At 42.5% G+C, this 15,972-nt stretch overlaps 1 protein-coding gene across 3 annotated transcripts in view; it reads right to left on the minus strand.

Moving 5' to 3' along the window:
* Positions 1-1,010: 1,010 nt before the first annotated feature.
* The window catches only part of LOC147434396 (transcription factor ABORTED MICROSPORES-like), a 112,324-nt gene continuing 97,362 nt past the window's right edge, over positions 1,011-15,972 (minus strand). Inside the window, exons 6-11 of one of the 3 annotated variants that reach the window (XM_086490872.1) lie at positions 7,500-7,572; positions 6,739-7,415; positions 5,941-6,216; positions 5,548-5,718; positions 3,918-4,040; positions 1,011-1,628 (exon numbers count right to left, since the gene is read on the minus strand). In XM_086490872.1, coding sequence (XP_086346998.1) covers positions 1,440-1,628; positions 3,918-4,040; positions 5,548-5,718; positions 5,941-6,216; positions 6,739-7,415; positions 7,500-7,572 — 1,509 coding nt within the window. In that variant the 3' untranslated portion in view covers positions 1,011-1,439. Of the gene's footprint in view, positions 1,629-3,917; positions 4,041-4,077; positions 4,759-5,547; positions 5,719-5,940; positions 6,217-6,738; positions 7,573-15,972 lie in introns of those variants that run through there. The other 2 variants (XM_086490869.1, XM_086490870.1) reach the window with 2 other exon arrangements.

Below are 15,972 nucleotides of genomic sequence, written 5' to 3' on the forward strand. Positions count from 1 at the left end.
GCCTGTTTTGCAAATTTTGCTGAACCGATGTGAGGAACAATGGTGCGCTTCACAGACAACGCAATCAATGCATGAGTCTGCGCATCCTTAACATCCCAACGAGCTTGTTCTGTCGTAGGCAAAACAACTCTAACAGCTGCAATCCTTGTAGTAAGACCTGCAACATCCTCAACATCGCCTACATCCTCAGAACCAGGACGTACATCAATGCCCTTCACAATGTTCCAGACACTCTTTGACACAAGAACATGTTGCATCATATAAGCCCACATAGGGTAGTTGTCCCCATCCAACCTGTCCTCGGCAACAAACATCTTGAACACATATGTGTTGTTGTTGTCAGCCATGGTAAATGTTGCACCTGATGTGAAAACTGCCCGAAAATAAGAGAAACGAAGCGGGAACAACCTGTGCTATATAGCACAAACCTTAGAAGCCTATAAGGCACCTGTTATGCAGACGACACTGACAGAAATTCTGCACAAAATGACGAAATAGCCTGTGCAGTACTGCCTGTAGTGGAAACGGATGCTGAAATGAGCTTTCCCAAAATATTTGTCGACCTACGAACGCTTGCCAAAGCTCACTGAAATCGGAGAAAGTGAGCAGGCGTGTGCTGGAGCAGCTGGCAACTAAGCCCGGGAGGACGTGACCTGCTCTGATACCAATTGTTGGAATTAGGGTTGCAGAGAAACACACACAGCTTGGAGAAGACGGAGGAAGCTCAAGGCACACAATAATGAGTGTGTTACTTAGTGTGCAATGGAAAGATAGATAGCCCTAGAGTGATGGACGTATATACAATGCACGGGGGAAAAAACCTCCTAAAGAGGAAAAAAATGCCCCGGCGGTCCTAGTGTGTTCACACACATCACTACCACATGTATATGGTAACACTTTTCATTGCGAAATTTAAAAAAAAAACACATGTCAGTCACAAGAGACCCTAAGCAAAATAAGTTTTCAGAATGGTATAGACAAAATACTAAAGGGCACACTAGGTATGGGAACACTAATTAAAGGTATAACAACTGCACAATAACACTTGCTTGCTTACAATACATAATTTGGGCAGAATAGGAAAGGTTTAACATAGTTTTTTGCAAGCTCTTGAGCGGTGGCTTTCTTTTCACCTTTGGTGCTATCGGCTTTGTCATCGATCTTCTTTCGGGAGCCACAAATGTTGCTTGCAGTTTCTTCAGGTATCTCTTTAGGGCAACCTCTTCTCTTTAGCTTAGATTTTCAACAAAAAAAAAAAACTACTATCACCAACTTCCTGTGTGCCCTCTATGCTCTCAGTCTCTTCAGCGTTTCCCTTGAGGCACAAGTCACTGTCTGTTGAGAAGTTTTTATTGTTTCATTTAGAGTAGGTATCGAAAAAAACTCATCATCCTCTACCATTTTGCTGCTCGCATCACCACCTTCCTCTATTTTCATGCTTATGCACCAAAAACATTTTGCACTTGATGGGAGCCCACATCCACTCCTTCATTCACTGTATCCAGCTGACCACCCTTCTTAGCTGAAGAGTTCTCATTTTTAGCTTTTCCCTTTCCTTTGGTGTCATGCATGCTGCCCACATCATGACAAAGCTTTGAGAGGTCTGCAACAAAAAACTTGATTACAACCTATGTAATGCCAAACAGCTTCAAAAAACAACGAACCTCGTTATTCAATATGCCACAACATTCGATGATGGTGTCAAAAAGATTTTATTGTACTTTTCGCTTTAGCGGAATATAAATATAATTGCTACAATAGTGATTGACATGCCAAAACTTATGTTAACAAGATATGCTTGTTGGCACGTGTGAACTAGCATAAAACGTATATAGCACGTTAACATGCTTCTACCCTTAGGTTCCTATTTGAATTATGAAGCATTGCCATAGTTGTTACCATGGTATGGTAGTAGGTGTGTGTGAACACACTGAGGACAATTAGGGTACTTTTTTTCCTCTTTTGGAGGTTTTTCCTCTTAGCTTCTATATATGCCCATCACTCTAGGGAAAGCCTTTTGTATCAGCATAGTTAGTAATATTGCTTCCTATGTTGTGTGCTCTTGAACGTCTCCTTCATCTTCTCCATCTTCCATGCATTCATGCGGTTATATTTCCATCAATTGGTATCAAAGCGGGCTTTGACATCTAAGGCAACATTGCAAACAACCATCCAGCTCACATTCTAAGATTGAGGTGATTTTTGGTCAGCATTCACAAGGTGACATAACCTTCAGAATAATATATGATCCTAGGGCTATTAGAATTTTGACTCGGGCTCATTTTGACCTTTGTTTTCACTATTGGCAATACTTCACATGCAATTTCTATCCTTTTGTGCAATTCAATAATGCATATTTATGTAAAATAGGCACTTTGTAGTCTATTGTGGGTTGTGTTATATAGCACAAATTGGTTTTTGGTGGTTTTTCTTTGATATAGGTAGTTCTTGCATCAGGTGCAATCACCAACCATGGTTGATAAGAATGATTTTTTCCACATGTTTTTTGCTAAGGGAAAACTAGATGAGGACAACCCCACTTTGGAACATTGTGCAGGGTTATGATGTAAGACTTTTTTGTGCATACATGTTCCGCAGATGATGGTGTGTGTTCTCCTCATGCTACCCCTCTTCCCTTTATCTCTCTCTCTCCCTCGTGATCGCCCCCCCTCCCTCTCGCTATCACTCAGTTCATGGTATTTTAGGCATTACTTTCCAGGGAAAGTTAACAAAACCAAGGGGATGAGGATGACAAACTTGCAGTAGTGTTATATTCAACATGCCAAAATCTTATAACATTCAAGGAGCAAAAGAGTGACAAGCTCTAGCTCTTTTGCACATTGCCTTCTACAAAACCTAGTTTTCTAGGGTAATATTGCATCCTCCACATGTTTTTCTAGGAGCCTTTTTTCGTTGAAAATACCCTATTAGCAATTACCTTATGACTTATAGCTAAAGGATGTACCTAGTTTGCTTCGTCTTATTTTTTGTTAAGCCACAATCTTCTAATAGGAATGGACACCTCCTACTGCTATTTCATACCATTATTTGAAGTGCCTTAACATCTACTCTTGGCTTGGCGATATCGCTTTAAACAAGGTGAACATTCACAATGGCCCACATAAGAGGATGCCAAAGAGATAGGAAATGAATGTCAACTTTCTCTCTCATTGACCTGGTCTCATATACATATAAGACGATGCTTAGTTAATGTCCCTCTTAGAAGAGAGAGGAACAAAAAGGGTTTTCCATTGTTGACTTGCCATGTAGCACTAATCGACATGCTTTATCCAACGGTCCATAAAAGTTCCATGCTTTACTAAGGCCTTATGTAGGCCAAAAACTATTGACTCTGTTCTTATTATAAGATCAACCAATGCCTGTCAAGGGGAGTTGGCCTAGCGGTAAAGGCGAGAAATGCGCCCGCTATGGTTCAAACCCTGCGACATGCGGGTGTGGGTGCAATACCGTAAAACTGCATCAAATTGTAGTAGGAAGGGGGGGATTCAAGCAATGCTTGACAATAATTACTATTTGAAAATACTCTATTAATCATAATATATTGTAGTTTTCTTTGTACATGTTTACAAGGATGATTGTGGAAAATGAAGGGCAACAAAGCCTTCACCAGAATTGATTCAATTCAATCAAGACTCATTGTAAAAATGTTTTAAATTCCATGATTGATCTTTGTGCATCGGCCCAAAATGAGCTGAGGCTGGATAGAAGAAAATGTATAAGAGTTCAAGTCTCATGAGACTCAGATGCTGCCTCTCATGTGTGGTGAACCTGTAGGTCCTCACCTCCACTCGCAACGCATTTCCTCAGGCCTTGAGACGAAGTTTTGCATTGTGCCAAGCCAATTTAATGATTGCTTTTCATCTCTGCACTTTTTGTCAGTTATTGGCAGAAGCTACTATGAGATCCTTCTCACCAGGCATATTGCCTACATTACGATTTGCATAAGAGTCGGGTGAGGATGCCATCTCCAGTAAGGACTCCTTTACTTGCTCTGCTTGCATAAGATCCTTGTCCCTTGTCTACAAAGCCCATAAATAAAGGTGGTCACTGCTTGCTTTTTTCCTTTATATTCAGACCGTAAAAACGCACCTTAAGTGCCCCAAATGAAATTACAGAAAGAAATAAAAGCAATGACATGGGTTGTTATATACAGAAGTGTCTCACTTAACAAATTGGAGCCTTACATAAGGAGCTTTATGCAAAAATGGACATTGGATATTAATAATTGACTAGCTAGGGTAGAGTTTTCTGATGGCCAAATATTGGAAGAATTCATGTTCTTGGTCCAAAACTTGGGATCTGGAGAGCTAGATGCCTTATTTCCAATGTCAGTTTTGTCCTCCTGTATTACAGGGATAACCCAGGAAAGGTCCACCCCGAAGAGGAAGAGAGCCTGAGCCCACTAAGACCCAGAATAGCCTCTGGGTCTCTTCTTTCCCAAAGGGGCTTTGGGATTGAAGCACCAGAGTTTTCACTACCAAAAATGTTAACCTCGAAAAGAAGCCTGCAACATCTTCGTTTCAGATGACTTCCACTATGGAGGGCACACTAGTAAGTACTTGTGGAAGGGAAAAACAATTTTTGCCCATTCCCTTCTTTACAAACTGATAATACGATATCAGTACTATCTCAAAGTCCTTCAAGTTTGATCAGCGGATTGTCGAGGCACAGGCATCATCACCATGGGAGGAGGCAGGCCTCATGTGTAGTTGTTGCAAGGCACCTCCATGTTTGAAACTGCAACACACCTAATTCTGAGTTGGGAGAGGATTACCAAACATACGGGTTTAATCTTCCACAGATCTTTAATGGACAAATGAGAATTATAATATGCAAAAGACTCTTGCCTCGCCACTTAAAGAAAGAGATGTAGTCTTCCCGCACTGTGCCATAGCTGCTATCTACATCACATTGTTGTTGATTTTTGTAGGATAGCTGCCTGCATTACGTTATTGCTGACCCTTGTGGGATACCAAGACTTGGAGGACAGATTTTGAGGCACTTAGTAAAGCCTTGAGGAGTAACCCAGTTTCAGAGTACTTTAATTAACATGCCTGATGGGCTATTCTTATATTTGTGGTTGTTTACCTGGAGGGATGATAAGACAGTTCTCTCTTTCAAGAATATCAGGCTTTGGGAGATATGCTACTAGATGGCTCTACTGGTTCACTTATTTTTATTTTGTATTGTGGACGTTTGGACCATACGACGGTGATGTAATCTCTTGTCTCATAGGGCTTTTGGGCTTTTTGCAGATGTAAATAAGCATTCCATTTCTTTTTCAGCAGTCATAGTGTGAGACTTTTCCCAAACTTGAACTACCCATGTTGTTTAAGAAGCCTGACAACTTGTTCATGCATCGGTGAGTTATGTTTATTGTAAACAAGTTTTCTAATACTCCAAGTTCCTATGTACGTCCGAGTTCTAGAAACTGTGATTCATGATGATTGAAGGACTTTCTTTATTGGTTTTATAGTGAATACTTAACATCACTTTGAGCTTAAACAAGCTTAATGGAAACATTACCTCCGCATTAAAGACGTTCAAGACAAGGCCTCGAAAAGTGGTTATGTTGGCATGCAGGACATCCAGGCCAAGAACATCAAGAGCCTGCATCAGCTTTACAAAAACTCCAGGCCTCTTCTCACAAAATATTCTCAGGCTAAACAGCTGTCCATCAAGTTTACTTACTTCTACCTGGAAAAAGGAAAACCATGTGTTCAGTCAACCAAATCTACAATTTCCTTGGGACAGGATCAAGAAATGAAACATTTCATCGATGATGGTGGCTTAAATGTGATGTTAATTCTTCGATTAGAGAAAAAAATTGCTTGATTGAAACTCCGTTGGTTTGAAGGAAAACTCAGCTTTGTACATCCATAGATGCTTGATGGTAACTATTAGCGAGAGTTCAGGTACCTGCATAGGCTGGCTTAAATCCTCAAGCCTCTTCTCATTGCTATCACTTGGGATTTTGATGTGATCTGTTTTCAATGAGTATTGACCCTCATCAGGTCTAATATCATTTCCATTTTCGTCAATAAGGTGACCACCTTCTGGTTGTATGAAGGAGGCAGGATTATGCTCAATATCCTCCTCCTTTGTTTCCAGCAACTCTTCTTGTAGCACTTTGACTTGGTTTTGAAGTTCTTTCACATACTCAATCGCATCTCCAAGAATAGATGCCCTGTCCATCTGCTCAAACGTCCACAAGTAAACACAAGCAATAACTGTGCTTGGGCCAACAATAGAGATGATAGTAACGCAAAAATGCATTCATAATGTTCCAATGCAATTCAGCACAGAGTTTCTTTGTAAGCCCACTAACATAATGTTTTCTATATACAGACAGAACAACATTTTTAAAACGCAGGTTCGCTAGGCAAATTTGAAGATAGTATTATGGTTCTTCTTTTTCCTTGCATGACTTATCGTGTATAAACAAAGCATGTTCATCTCTGCAAGGATGATTGGAATGGACTCAATAGCTATATCTTCATAAGGCCAGATTGATATGAACTTACAGGACATAACAACAAATGTTTGTATGATATATCTTCAATTTTTTCTCATCAATGAAGATTGACACCACCATATACACAGTAATCATTTAGTGTGCGCCCTTGAGTTGAATTCAAAGCACTTGACTGACATTTCTGTAGCGTGTGGAGTTACCTCATGGATTTAGCACAATGCTTTTTAAATAAAAAAACTTGCCTTTGTGATTTTAGGCACCAGTGCACGCAAAGAATAAAGACGCTCATTCAGTTTTTTCCTCCGTTTGCGTTCTGCAACTAGGTTCTTAGACAAATGTCTTCTTCCTGATCTTGTCACTCCCTTTTCTTCATCATCCTCCATCTGATCACTACAATCAGACGACTCTGCACGCATCTCTGGCTTGGCATCCTTGTCAGAAACCTCTTTTGACAAGCCACTTGCACGTGGAGAGTCACTCAAAGGGGCCTTCTGATGCGGATAGTGTGTCATGGGAGGTAAAATTACATCAGAAAAATTGTGATCTGCTGGAAGCATGGATCTGTCCTGATGGGGGGAGTCCCCAATTCTTTCAAAAAGGTCACCTCGTTGCTTTCGGCTTGTGAAGGACAAGGTCTGACCTGCCTCTGGCGGATAATGAAGTTGTGATCCCAATGGAAAAGAGAGATGGGTTTCATTCAACTGAACCTCATGACCCCATCCACCCAAGTCTGCTGATGGTGTCCAAGGAAGCTGAAGCTGACTATTGGCCGCAGCATACATACTGTGGTGATACCCTCTTGGATCTCCAGTCTCACCACACACAGTCAAGTTTGTCTGGTATTTTTTCATAAGATTGTCGTCAATCATTCCTTGTAGACTCTGCATCTCTCTTGCAAATCCATTGGTTAGAGGGGGATCTGGCATGTTAACTACCATTGACGCTGTGTTTGTTTGGAATTGCTGCCCTTGTAAAGCAACTCTTTCAGTTTCAGTGAACATACCTGTGCTGCTTCCCATCCATATCTCGCCACACTTATCCATCACTGACTGTAAAAGTGAAGGATTCTCTATAGCCTGTCATTATTACTTGATTGATTTCAGACTCACAAATGAGTGATTGTCACTTTGGTTTAAAAAGTTGATGTAAAAATCCATTGGTCACACATACTTAAAACTTTCCTTCTTTTACAAGAATATTGATGAATAGACACATGAACCATGATTAGAAAACATGAGAAAATAGAAACTTTAGAGTCATTTGAAGCTCAAATTTGTTCCGCAAATAGCTGTAATCCTAATGTAAATCTCAAACGCATCCGATTATGTGAACCAGGTAGCCCTCAGGAGAAGGAGAAATGAAATGAAATCTAATAATTAATTAATGTCTTCAAAAGGCCAAAATGACCTATGAGACCAATCCGTTACAAACTTGTGAATCTGGTATCGTGTCTCTGTAACAAGCTGCTGAAGTGTCGACCTACTGAAGAACGGAGCTACCGGCCGAGAGGCCTAAACCCTAGAAGAAGCAGAAGCAGCAACAGATTTCCGAAAATTGCGTAGCTGCTGATGACGTGGCAGATTTCCAAAAATTGCGATGGCATGATGATGTGGCAGGCTGTACGGATTTCCACGTTTTGCACTGGCTGATGATGTGGCAGCTGTACAGATTTCCGTAAATTACGTTAATAGCTTTTTGGCATTGCTGTATGGGGAGCGTTTGGTTGTACAGTCCTCTGAGCTCATGGCCCGAACCTTTTTAGGTTATTTGCACGTTGAGTAGCTTCATACCGCAGACCGTTTGTCTCAAGGGAGTGCTCAGCGGCACTGTTTGTTCTGTCATGTACCATGCATATGTAAGCATTTGTGTTGCATTGTGATGTGCCAACTATTGAATATTCCTAATTGGATGAGATTGCCTGGATATGTAATTTTAGTGCATCAAGACACCCATGGCAGATCAGTACGGTCTGGGTGTGATGGCTAATTTTACTATGCCGGAATATCAAGAGTTCCGATCTAGACAAAAGGAGAAGCTAACTCCTTGATCAAAAGAGCCGAAAGGAGAAGCTAACTCCTTAACAAAAAGAGCAAATTGATTGTCCCTCGGAATGACCCTTGGAAATTTTTGAGCTGACTTTAGTTGTTTTGCAGATATGTTGTAATCGCGGACGATTACTCTCTTTCAAGAAGGGGAGATGTAACAAACTACAGACGTGTCGACCTACTGAAGAACGGAGCTACCGGCCAAGGGGCCTAAACCTAGAAGAAGCAAAAGAAGCAACAGATTTTCGAAAATTGCGTAGCTGCTGATGACGTGGCAGATTTTCGAAAATTGCGTTGGTATGATGACGTGGCAGGCTGTACGGATTTCTACGTTTTGCGTTGGCTGATGACGTGGCAGCTGTACAGATTTCCATAAATTACGCTGACAGCTTTTTGGCATTGCTTTTGGACCAGGAGCTTTTGAGTTTGAAGGCTTTTCATGTAAACTGCTTTTCATAGGCCAAGGGCTTTTAAATATGTGCTAAGGGCTGATTCTCTATCATGCTTCCTGAAGATGCAGAAATTGGAGTACCGGTTTTTATTGTGTTGATGGAATATAAAGAAATACCGAAAGAGGGCACCAAGGTTTGGGGCCAATACTCTCTGGGGTGGAATTCCGCCACTCCGTGCCGCGTGTCGTCTCTCTCTCTCTCTCTCTCTCTCTCTCTCTCTCTCAGTTCAATTGTTATTGAAGTGCTAAAAGTCTGTTCAGTCTGTTCTTTTCTATTGGCACGTGGTGTCCGTCTTGTGACAGTCCAAAAAAAAAAAAAACTCAAATGAATATAGAAGTGCTACTAGCTCAAACTGTGTGGGGTATGTGCTATTCCTGATACAATGGGTGCCAAATACAAGAGAAAGATACAATGGGTGATGGATCCATCCTCATCTATACTCTGGATATTGAGATAGTATGGCTCGAATCCTCTGTTGTAGTCTTCGTCGATGTTGTGAAGCTCCTCTGCTAGCAGTTGATATCCCTCTGAATCTACCAATCTCAATCTCAAGCTGGTGTGAAGATGTCCTTATCTGACCAATGGCACACCGTAACCCATGAGATAGATGTGTATCCATATAGCTGGGACGAATCACAAACCCATCCCCTGTGAGTTGAAGAAGATGCTTTCTATAGAAAACCATCTTCATGCGCAACTCCTGTGTCGGCTCTATCCATGTCCTCTTGGTGTCCAACTGGGTCAGGTCCTTGCGAATGAATCTAGTAATCTCCACCCGTGTAAGAGACAACGATGGTGCATCAAGGGAGTACTGGAAGGGAGGCAAGTTGTCCATACTAAAGCCATGTATGTGGAACCATGATGACATCTGTGCATACCAGCATGATGTGTCCCCCTGTAAAGCTAATTGTCTGGAAGACTCAAGGGCCAATCTGGCATATCTGTCTCTGGTAGTATCAGTTTTTCATAAAGGAGACTAATCTGGTAAGCGCCTCTATCTCCATAGGGGGGCCGCTAACTCCGCTCTAATGATCTCATGTGGAACGGAGGCCTTGGCTCTAATCAGCCAAGAGATCATAGATACCAAGGCCTCTCCATACCTCTCCACCCATCCTCGCCCATAGAGGGTCCCCAAACCTGAACCCCATCGAGCATAGCTAAAGCGACCAAGGTATCAAAGAGCCAGACCTTTATTCGGGGTTCCTAGAATTGAGAAGCTGGGGAGGGGGTCTCCGGGCAAGGCTTTATGGTTTGAGCATCAGATAAGTGAACACCAAATGGCTAAGTACCAAAGTGGAAGAAAAAAAAAGGCTTTTTTGAAAGTTTTTGGTAGAGTTTGGGTACCCCAAAGGTTTGCCAATGACAAGTGTAATGGATATGTCCCTTCCGGGTGCCGCTAGAACTGCCTCTGCTTGTGGTCCCATCCGATTGGGTGTAATCTCAAGCTGCGCCGCCAATTCAAGTGAAATGAAGTTGGCCTTGGCTCCTCCATCAAAGAAAATCAGGGCTTCTTGATCTTTCACTTTGCCCCAAGCTCGGCAAAGTTTTGTACTTTCATCAATCGTGCTTGGGTCAGTATCCATGCAGTCTGGAACCATTCCTTTCATCTTGCCTTTTCTGCCACGTTCCTCTGCTGCCTCAAACTCTCTGTCCTGTCTTCATTATGTTCTTGTTGTGCCTTTTTAGGGCACTTCGCGGACACGTGCCCATGTTCCCCGCATCCAAAACACTTCCCCTCTTTGATGTAGTTGGCCCTCTCTTGAAGAGTGAGCCGGGGTCATGAATCCTTGTCTTTCTTTTCTTGGGAACTCTTTCTCTTTCTACTTTCATTGTTAGAAGTCTGTTGGGTTCTCTGAGTCAAGATCTCATCAGTGAGGTCAGTCAAATTTCCCGAACGTATCACGAAACCCTGTTTCGCATGACCCATCAATTCTTGAATAGAATTTGACTTTTCTTCCAAGCAGTAGTCTCGGATCTCTGTAGGAAGTCCGCAGCAAAACCGCTCAACCTGTTCTTTAAAAGTGACCTTCTTTAAATGAAGAGGCTGGTAGAAAAGAGTTCCAAAATCTCTAGCAATAAGCGTCCAGAGAATCTCCCTTGGTCATCCGAAGATGATTCCAATTTCCAAGCACTCCCGAGTCGGCCAAGAAGAAATAAAAAGCCTTTTGAATTTCAACGATTTAAATGGAGCTTCCTTTCTCAGAAGAAGGGTGGACCACCACGTTCGAGCATTTCCCTTGAAGAAAGATGTAGCCCTCCTAATCTTGGAGAGCTCTAAATAATGCCCTCTAGAGAAAGCTATGTCAAACTGCTATATAAAGGCCAAAGCCCTCGCAGCATCTCGAAATCCAGAAAAAGAGTCAAACTTAATAGATTGTCCACCTTAAAGCTTTAAATTCTTTTTCTTTCTTGCTTTTATCTTCGAGGAAGTCATATTGGTTGACTTTGTAAAAATGCTTCTTCTTTGCATGAAACTTGTGATCGTCGGAGTCCGAATTGTCTGAGGATGACACCTCTATAGAACTGTCAGAAACCGGGCGAAATTTAGGCGGCTTTGCCTTTTTCTTGCCCTTTCCGAAGCTTTGCTTTTTGCTTCGCTTTTTTCCTTTTCTGTCTTCTTCGCTCAAGTCAAAAGAGCTAGAAGGACTGTCAGAAGAAAAAGAAGAAGAACTGGGTAGTCCTTCAAATCGTACACGCTTCTTCTTTCTTGCCGATGCAAAAGAAGATTGACGACCCAAATAACCCGGGAAGTAAGTTTCTGTCACAAGGGGGGCACCACGTGCCAATAGAAAAAGAACAGACTGAACAGCTTTAAGCACTTCAAATAACAACTGAACTGAAATAGAGAGAGACGACACGCAAGACGGAGTGGCGGAATTCCACCCCAGAGAGTATTGGCCCTAAACCTTGGCGCCCCTTTCGGTATTTCTTTATATTACTGCTGATTCGCAAAGTACAACAGCCGGGTAGCACCTCCTCTGCAATCTGCGCTAAAGAATGCCAGAGAGGGCCCCCAAGAGAGGGCCCCCAAGGCTCATATTTAAAGGCCCAAAGCCTAAAAGCATCAAATATGAAAAGCTGACCCCAAAAAGTCACTTTCCTAAAATTTCAGGATTTTTCTAAAAATCCACCACGAATTGCGAAACATCCGTACAGGTGCCACGTCATCATATTTTGATGTGCAAAGTCCTTTGAGTGTATTCTGCTTTATTTTTAATGCCTTTATGTCACTTGGGCCCCATCCGACGGGGTCCCGTAAGTTGGTGGGAACTCTTCTTTAAAAATAGGCCACTCGTCAAAACTTTGTAAGTCTGTAAAACTTCTTCTTCTTCTTCTGTTGCTTCTTCTTAGGGTTTGGGTTAGGGGTTTTGCAATTTTAGGGTTAAGGGTTCCAAAATTAGGGTTTGCAATTTTAGGGTTAGGGCTCCCAGAATTAGGGTTTGCAGGTTTTAGGGTTAGGATTTCAGCAGTTAGGGTTTTTGGTAGAAATTAGGGTTAGGGTTTTTGCTCTCGGGCAGCCATGTCATCACTTTGTGACAGTTTAGGCACCTCGGCCATATCTGTAAGTTGGCTCCATTCTTTAGGCTTTGACACGTCAGCAGTTTGTTACATCTCCCCTTCTTGAAAGAGAGTAATCGTCCGCGATTACAGCATGTCTGCAACACAACTCAAGTTAGCTCAAAAATTTCCGAGGGTCATTCCGAGGGACAATCAATTTGCTCTTTTTATTAAGGAGTTAGCTTCTCCTTTCTGCTCTTTTGATCAAGGAGTTCGCTTCTCCTTTCGGCTGTTTTAATCAAGGAGGTGGCTTCTCCTTTTTGCTCTTTTGATCAAGGAGTTCGCTTCTCCTTTCGGCTGTTTTAATCACGGAGGTGTCTTCTCCTTTCTGCTCTTTTGATCAAGGAGTTAGCTTCTCCTTTCTACTGTTTTGATCAAGGAGTTAGCTTCTCCTTTTTGCTCTTTTGATCAAGGAGTTAGCTTCTCCTTTCGTCCAGATCGGAACTCTTGATATTCCGGTGTAGTAAAATTAGCCATCACACCCAGACCGTACTGATCTTCCACGAGTGTCTTGATGCACTAAAATTACATACCAATGCAATCTCATCCAATTAGGAATATTCAGTAATTGGCACATCACAATGCAACACAAATGCTTACATATGCATGTTACAAGCCACAACAAACAGCGCCGCTGAGCACTCCCCCGAGACAAACGGTCTGCAATATGAAGCTACTCAACGACTACCTTGTCACTCCCCCCGCAAATAACCTAAAAAGGTCGGGGCCATGAGCTCAGAAGACTGTACAACCAAACGCTCCCCGGACCGCAGTCTGCGTCACTTGGAGGTTCAAGCATACAACCAAACGCTCCCCAAGCATCACCCTCCGTCGTTCGGAGGTTTTCAAACATACAATGAAACGCTCCTCAGGCATCGGCGTGCGTCGTTCCGAGGTTCAAACAATACCAAAACAGTATTTCTCACTTCTCCACATGGGAGTAAAATCACCAATCATTGAAACCGGTATCAAACCAGAGTCAAACAATTCAAAACGGCACCAAAACAGGTTCAAAACAGATGCCATCCATTTCAAACAAATTCCAAACAGGATCACAAAACAAGATCAAACAGAACTCAAACGTAAAAAGAAATCTCGACATCAGTCGAGCTCGAAAAGCCGACTGACTCTCCATCTTGAAACCTGCACCAAAAATTAGGGTTAGGTTCCTTCCATAAGGTTGTAGACAACCAAAGCATGGTCCATCAACTCCTGGATAGACAGTGTTCGTCCGGCGGCGATGGTAGTCCTAAGACATAACAATTGTACCGGACCTCCAAGGTCGTCTGCTCGTGAAGAGACATCTACTGAGAGATGTGGAGAAATTTCAAGTTATAATCTACTAGGGTTTCCATGGCAAGCATTTCAGGATACCCCACTCTGCCAAAAGTTGCACTCCGAAGAAAGATGTCAGAAACCATTAACTTCGGGCAAAAAAAAAATTCCTGAAAGCTTGCGAAGTACTTGGAGTATACTGCTTGGTAGCTATAGACATCAACATCTGCATGGCACTGCTTCTGAGAAAAACAGTGACTTGAAACAAATCTGGATCCTTCTCTTGCAAGTGATCTTAATTGGCTTATGCCTTGTAAGACATGAGCGGTGAAGACGGGAGCGCGCCCGATGCACGATGAAGTAAGGGTGGGAGTCGGTAATAGGTCCAGGTTGGAGGGCGAAGATCTCTCAAATAAAATTCCATCAATAGCTCTGTCTGCTCTTTTGTAGGATCCGTATGCTTTCGGAAAAGCACACGGCTGATGCTCTGATACCACTGTCACAAGGCAGGCACCAAGTGCCAATAGAAAAGAACAGACTGAACAACTTTAAGCACTTCAAATAACAACTGAACTGAAATAGAGAGAGAGAGACAACACGCGACACGGAGTGGCGGAATTCCACCCCAGAGAGTATTGGCCCCAAACCTTGGCGCCCCTTTCGGTATTTCTTTATATTACTGCTACCTCCTCTGCAATCTGCGCGCTAAAGAGTGCCAGAGAGGGCCCCCAAGGCTCAGATTTAAAGGCCCAAAGCCTAAAAGCATCAAATATGAAAAGCTGATCCCATAAGTCACTTTCCTAAAATTTCGGGATTTTTCTAAAAATCCGCCGCGAATTTGGAACGTCCGTACAGGTGTCACGTCATCATATATTGATGTGCAAAGTCCTTTGAGTGTATTCTGCTTTATTTTTTATGCCTTTATGTCACTTAGGGCCCCATCTGACGAGGTCTCGTAAGTTGGTGGGAACTCTTCTTTAAAAATAGACCACTCGTCAAGACTTTGTAAGTCTGTAAAACTTCTTCTTCTTCTTCTGCTGCTTCTTCTTAGGGTTTGGGTCAGGGTTTTTGCAATTTTAGGGTTAGGGTTTTCAGAATTAGGGTTTGCAGGTTTTAGGGTGAGGGTTTCTAGAATAATGGTTTCAACAGTTAGGGTTTCTGGCAAAAATTAAGGTTAGGGTTTCTGCTCTCGGGCAGCCACGTCATCACTTTGTGACAGTTTAGGCACCTCGGCCATATCTGTAAGTTGGCTCCGTTCTTTAGGCTTTGACACGTCAACAGTTTGTTACATCTCCCCTTCTTGAAAGAGAGTAATCGTCCGCGATTACAGCATGTCTGCAAAACAACTCAAGTTAGCTCAAAAATTTCCGAGGGACATTCTGAGGGACAATCAATTTGCTCTTTTTATTAAGCAGTTAGCTTCTCCTTTCTGCTCTTTTGATCAAGGAGTTCGCTTCTCCTTTCGGCTATTTTGATCAAGGAGGTGGCTTCTCCTTTCTGCTCTTTTGATCAAGGAGTTAGCTTCTCCTTTCGTCCAGATCGGAACTCTTGATATTCCGGTGTAGTAAAATTAGCCATCACACCCAGACCGTACTGATCTTCCACGAGTGTCTTGATGCACTAAAATTACATACCAATGCAATCTCATCCAATTAGGAATATTCAGTAATTGGCACATCACAATGCAACACAAATGCTTACATATGCATGTTACAAGACACAACAAACAGCGCCGCTAAGCACTCCCCCCGACAAACGGTCTGCGGTATGAAGCTACTCAACGACTACCTTGTCAGTCTCCCCGCAAATAACCTAAAAAGGTCCGGGCCATGAGTTCAGAAGACTGTACAACCAAACGTTCCCAGACCACAGTCTGCGTCGTTTGGAGGTTCAAGCATTCAACCAAACGCTCCCCAGGCATCAGCCTACGTCGTTCGGAGGTTTTCAAACATACAACGAAACGCTCCCGAGGCATCGGCCTGCGTCGTTCCGAGGTTCAAACAATACCAAAACAGTATTTCTCACTTCTCCACCTGGGAGTAAAATCACCAATCATTGAAACCGGTATCAAACCAGAGTCAAACAATTCAAAACGGCACCAAAACAGGTTCAAAACAGATACCATCCATTTCAAACAAATTCCAAA

Source organism: Adiantum capillus-veneris, chromosome 19 (assembly GCF_014529385.1).
Source record: "Adiantum capillus-veneris isolate H3 chromosome 19, ASM1452938v2, whole genome shotgun sequence".
In the NCBI taxonomy this organism is placed as follows: Eukaryota; Viridiplantae; Streptophyta; class Polypodiopsida; order Polypodiales; family Pteridaceae; genus Adiantum; species Adiantum capillus-veneris.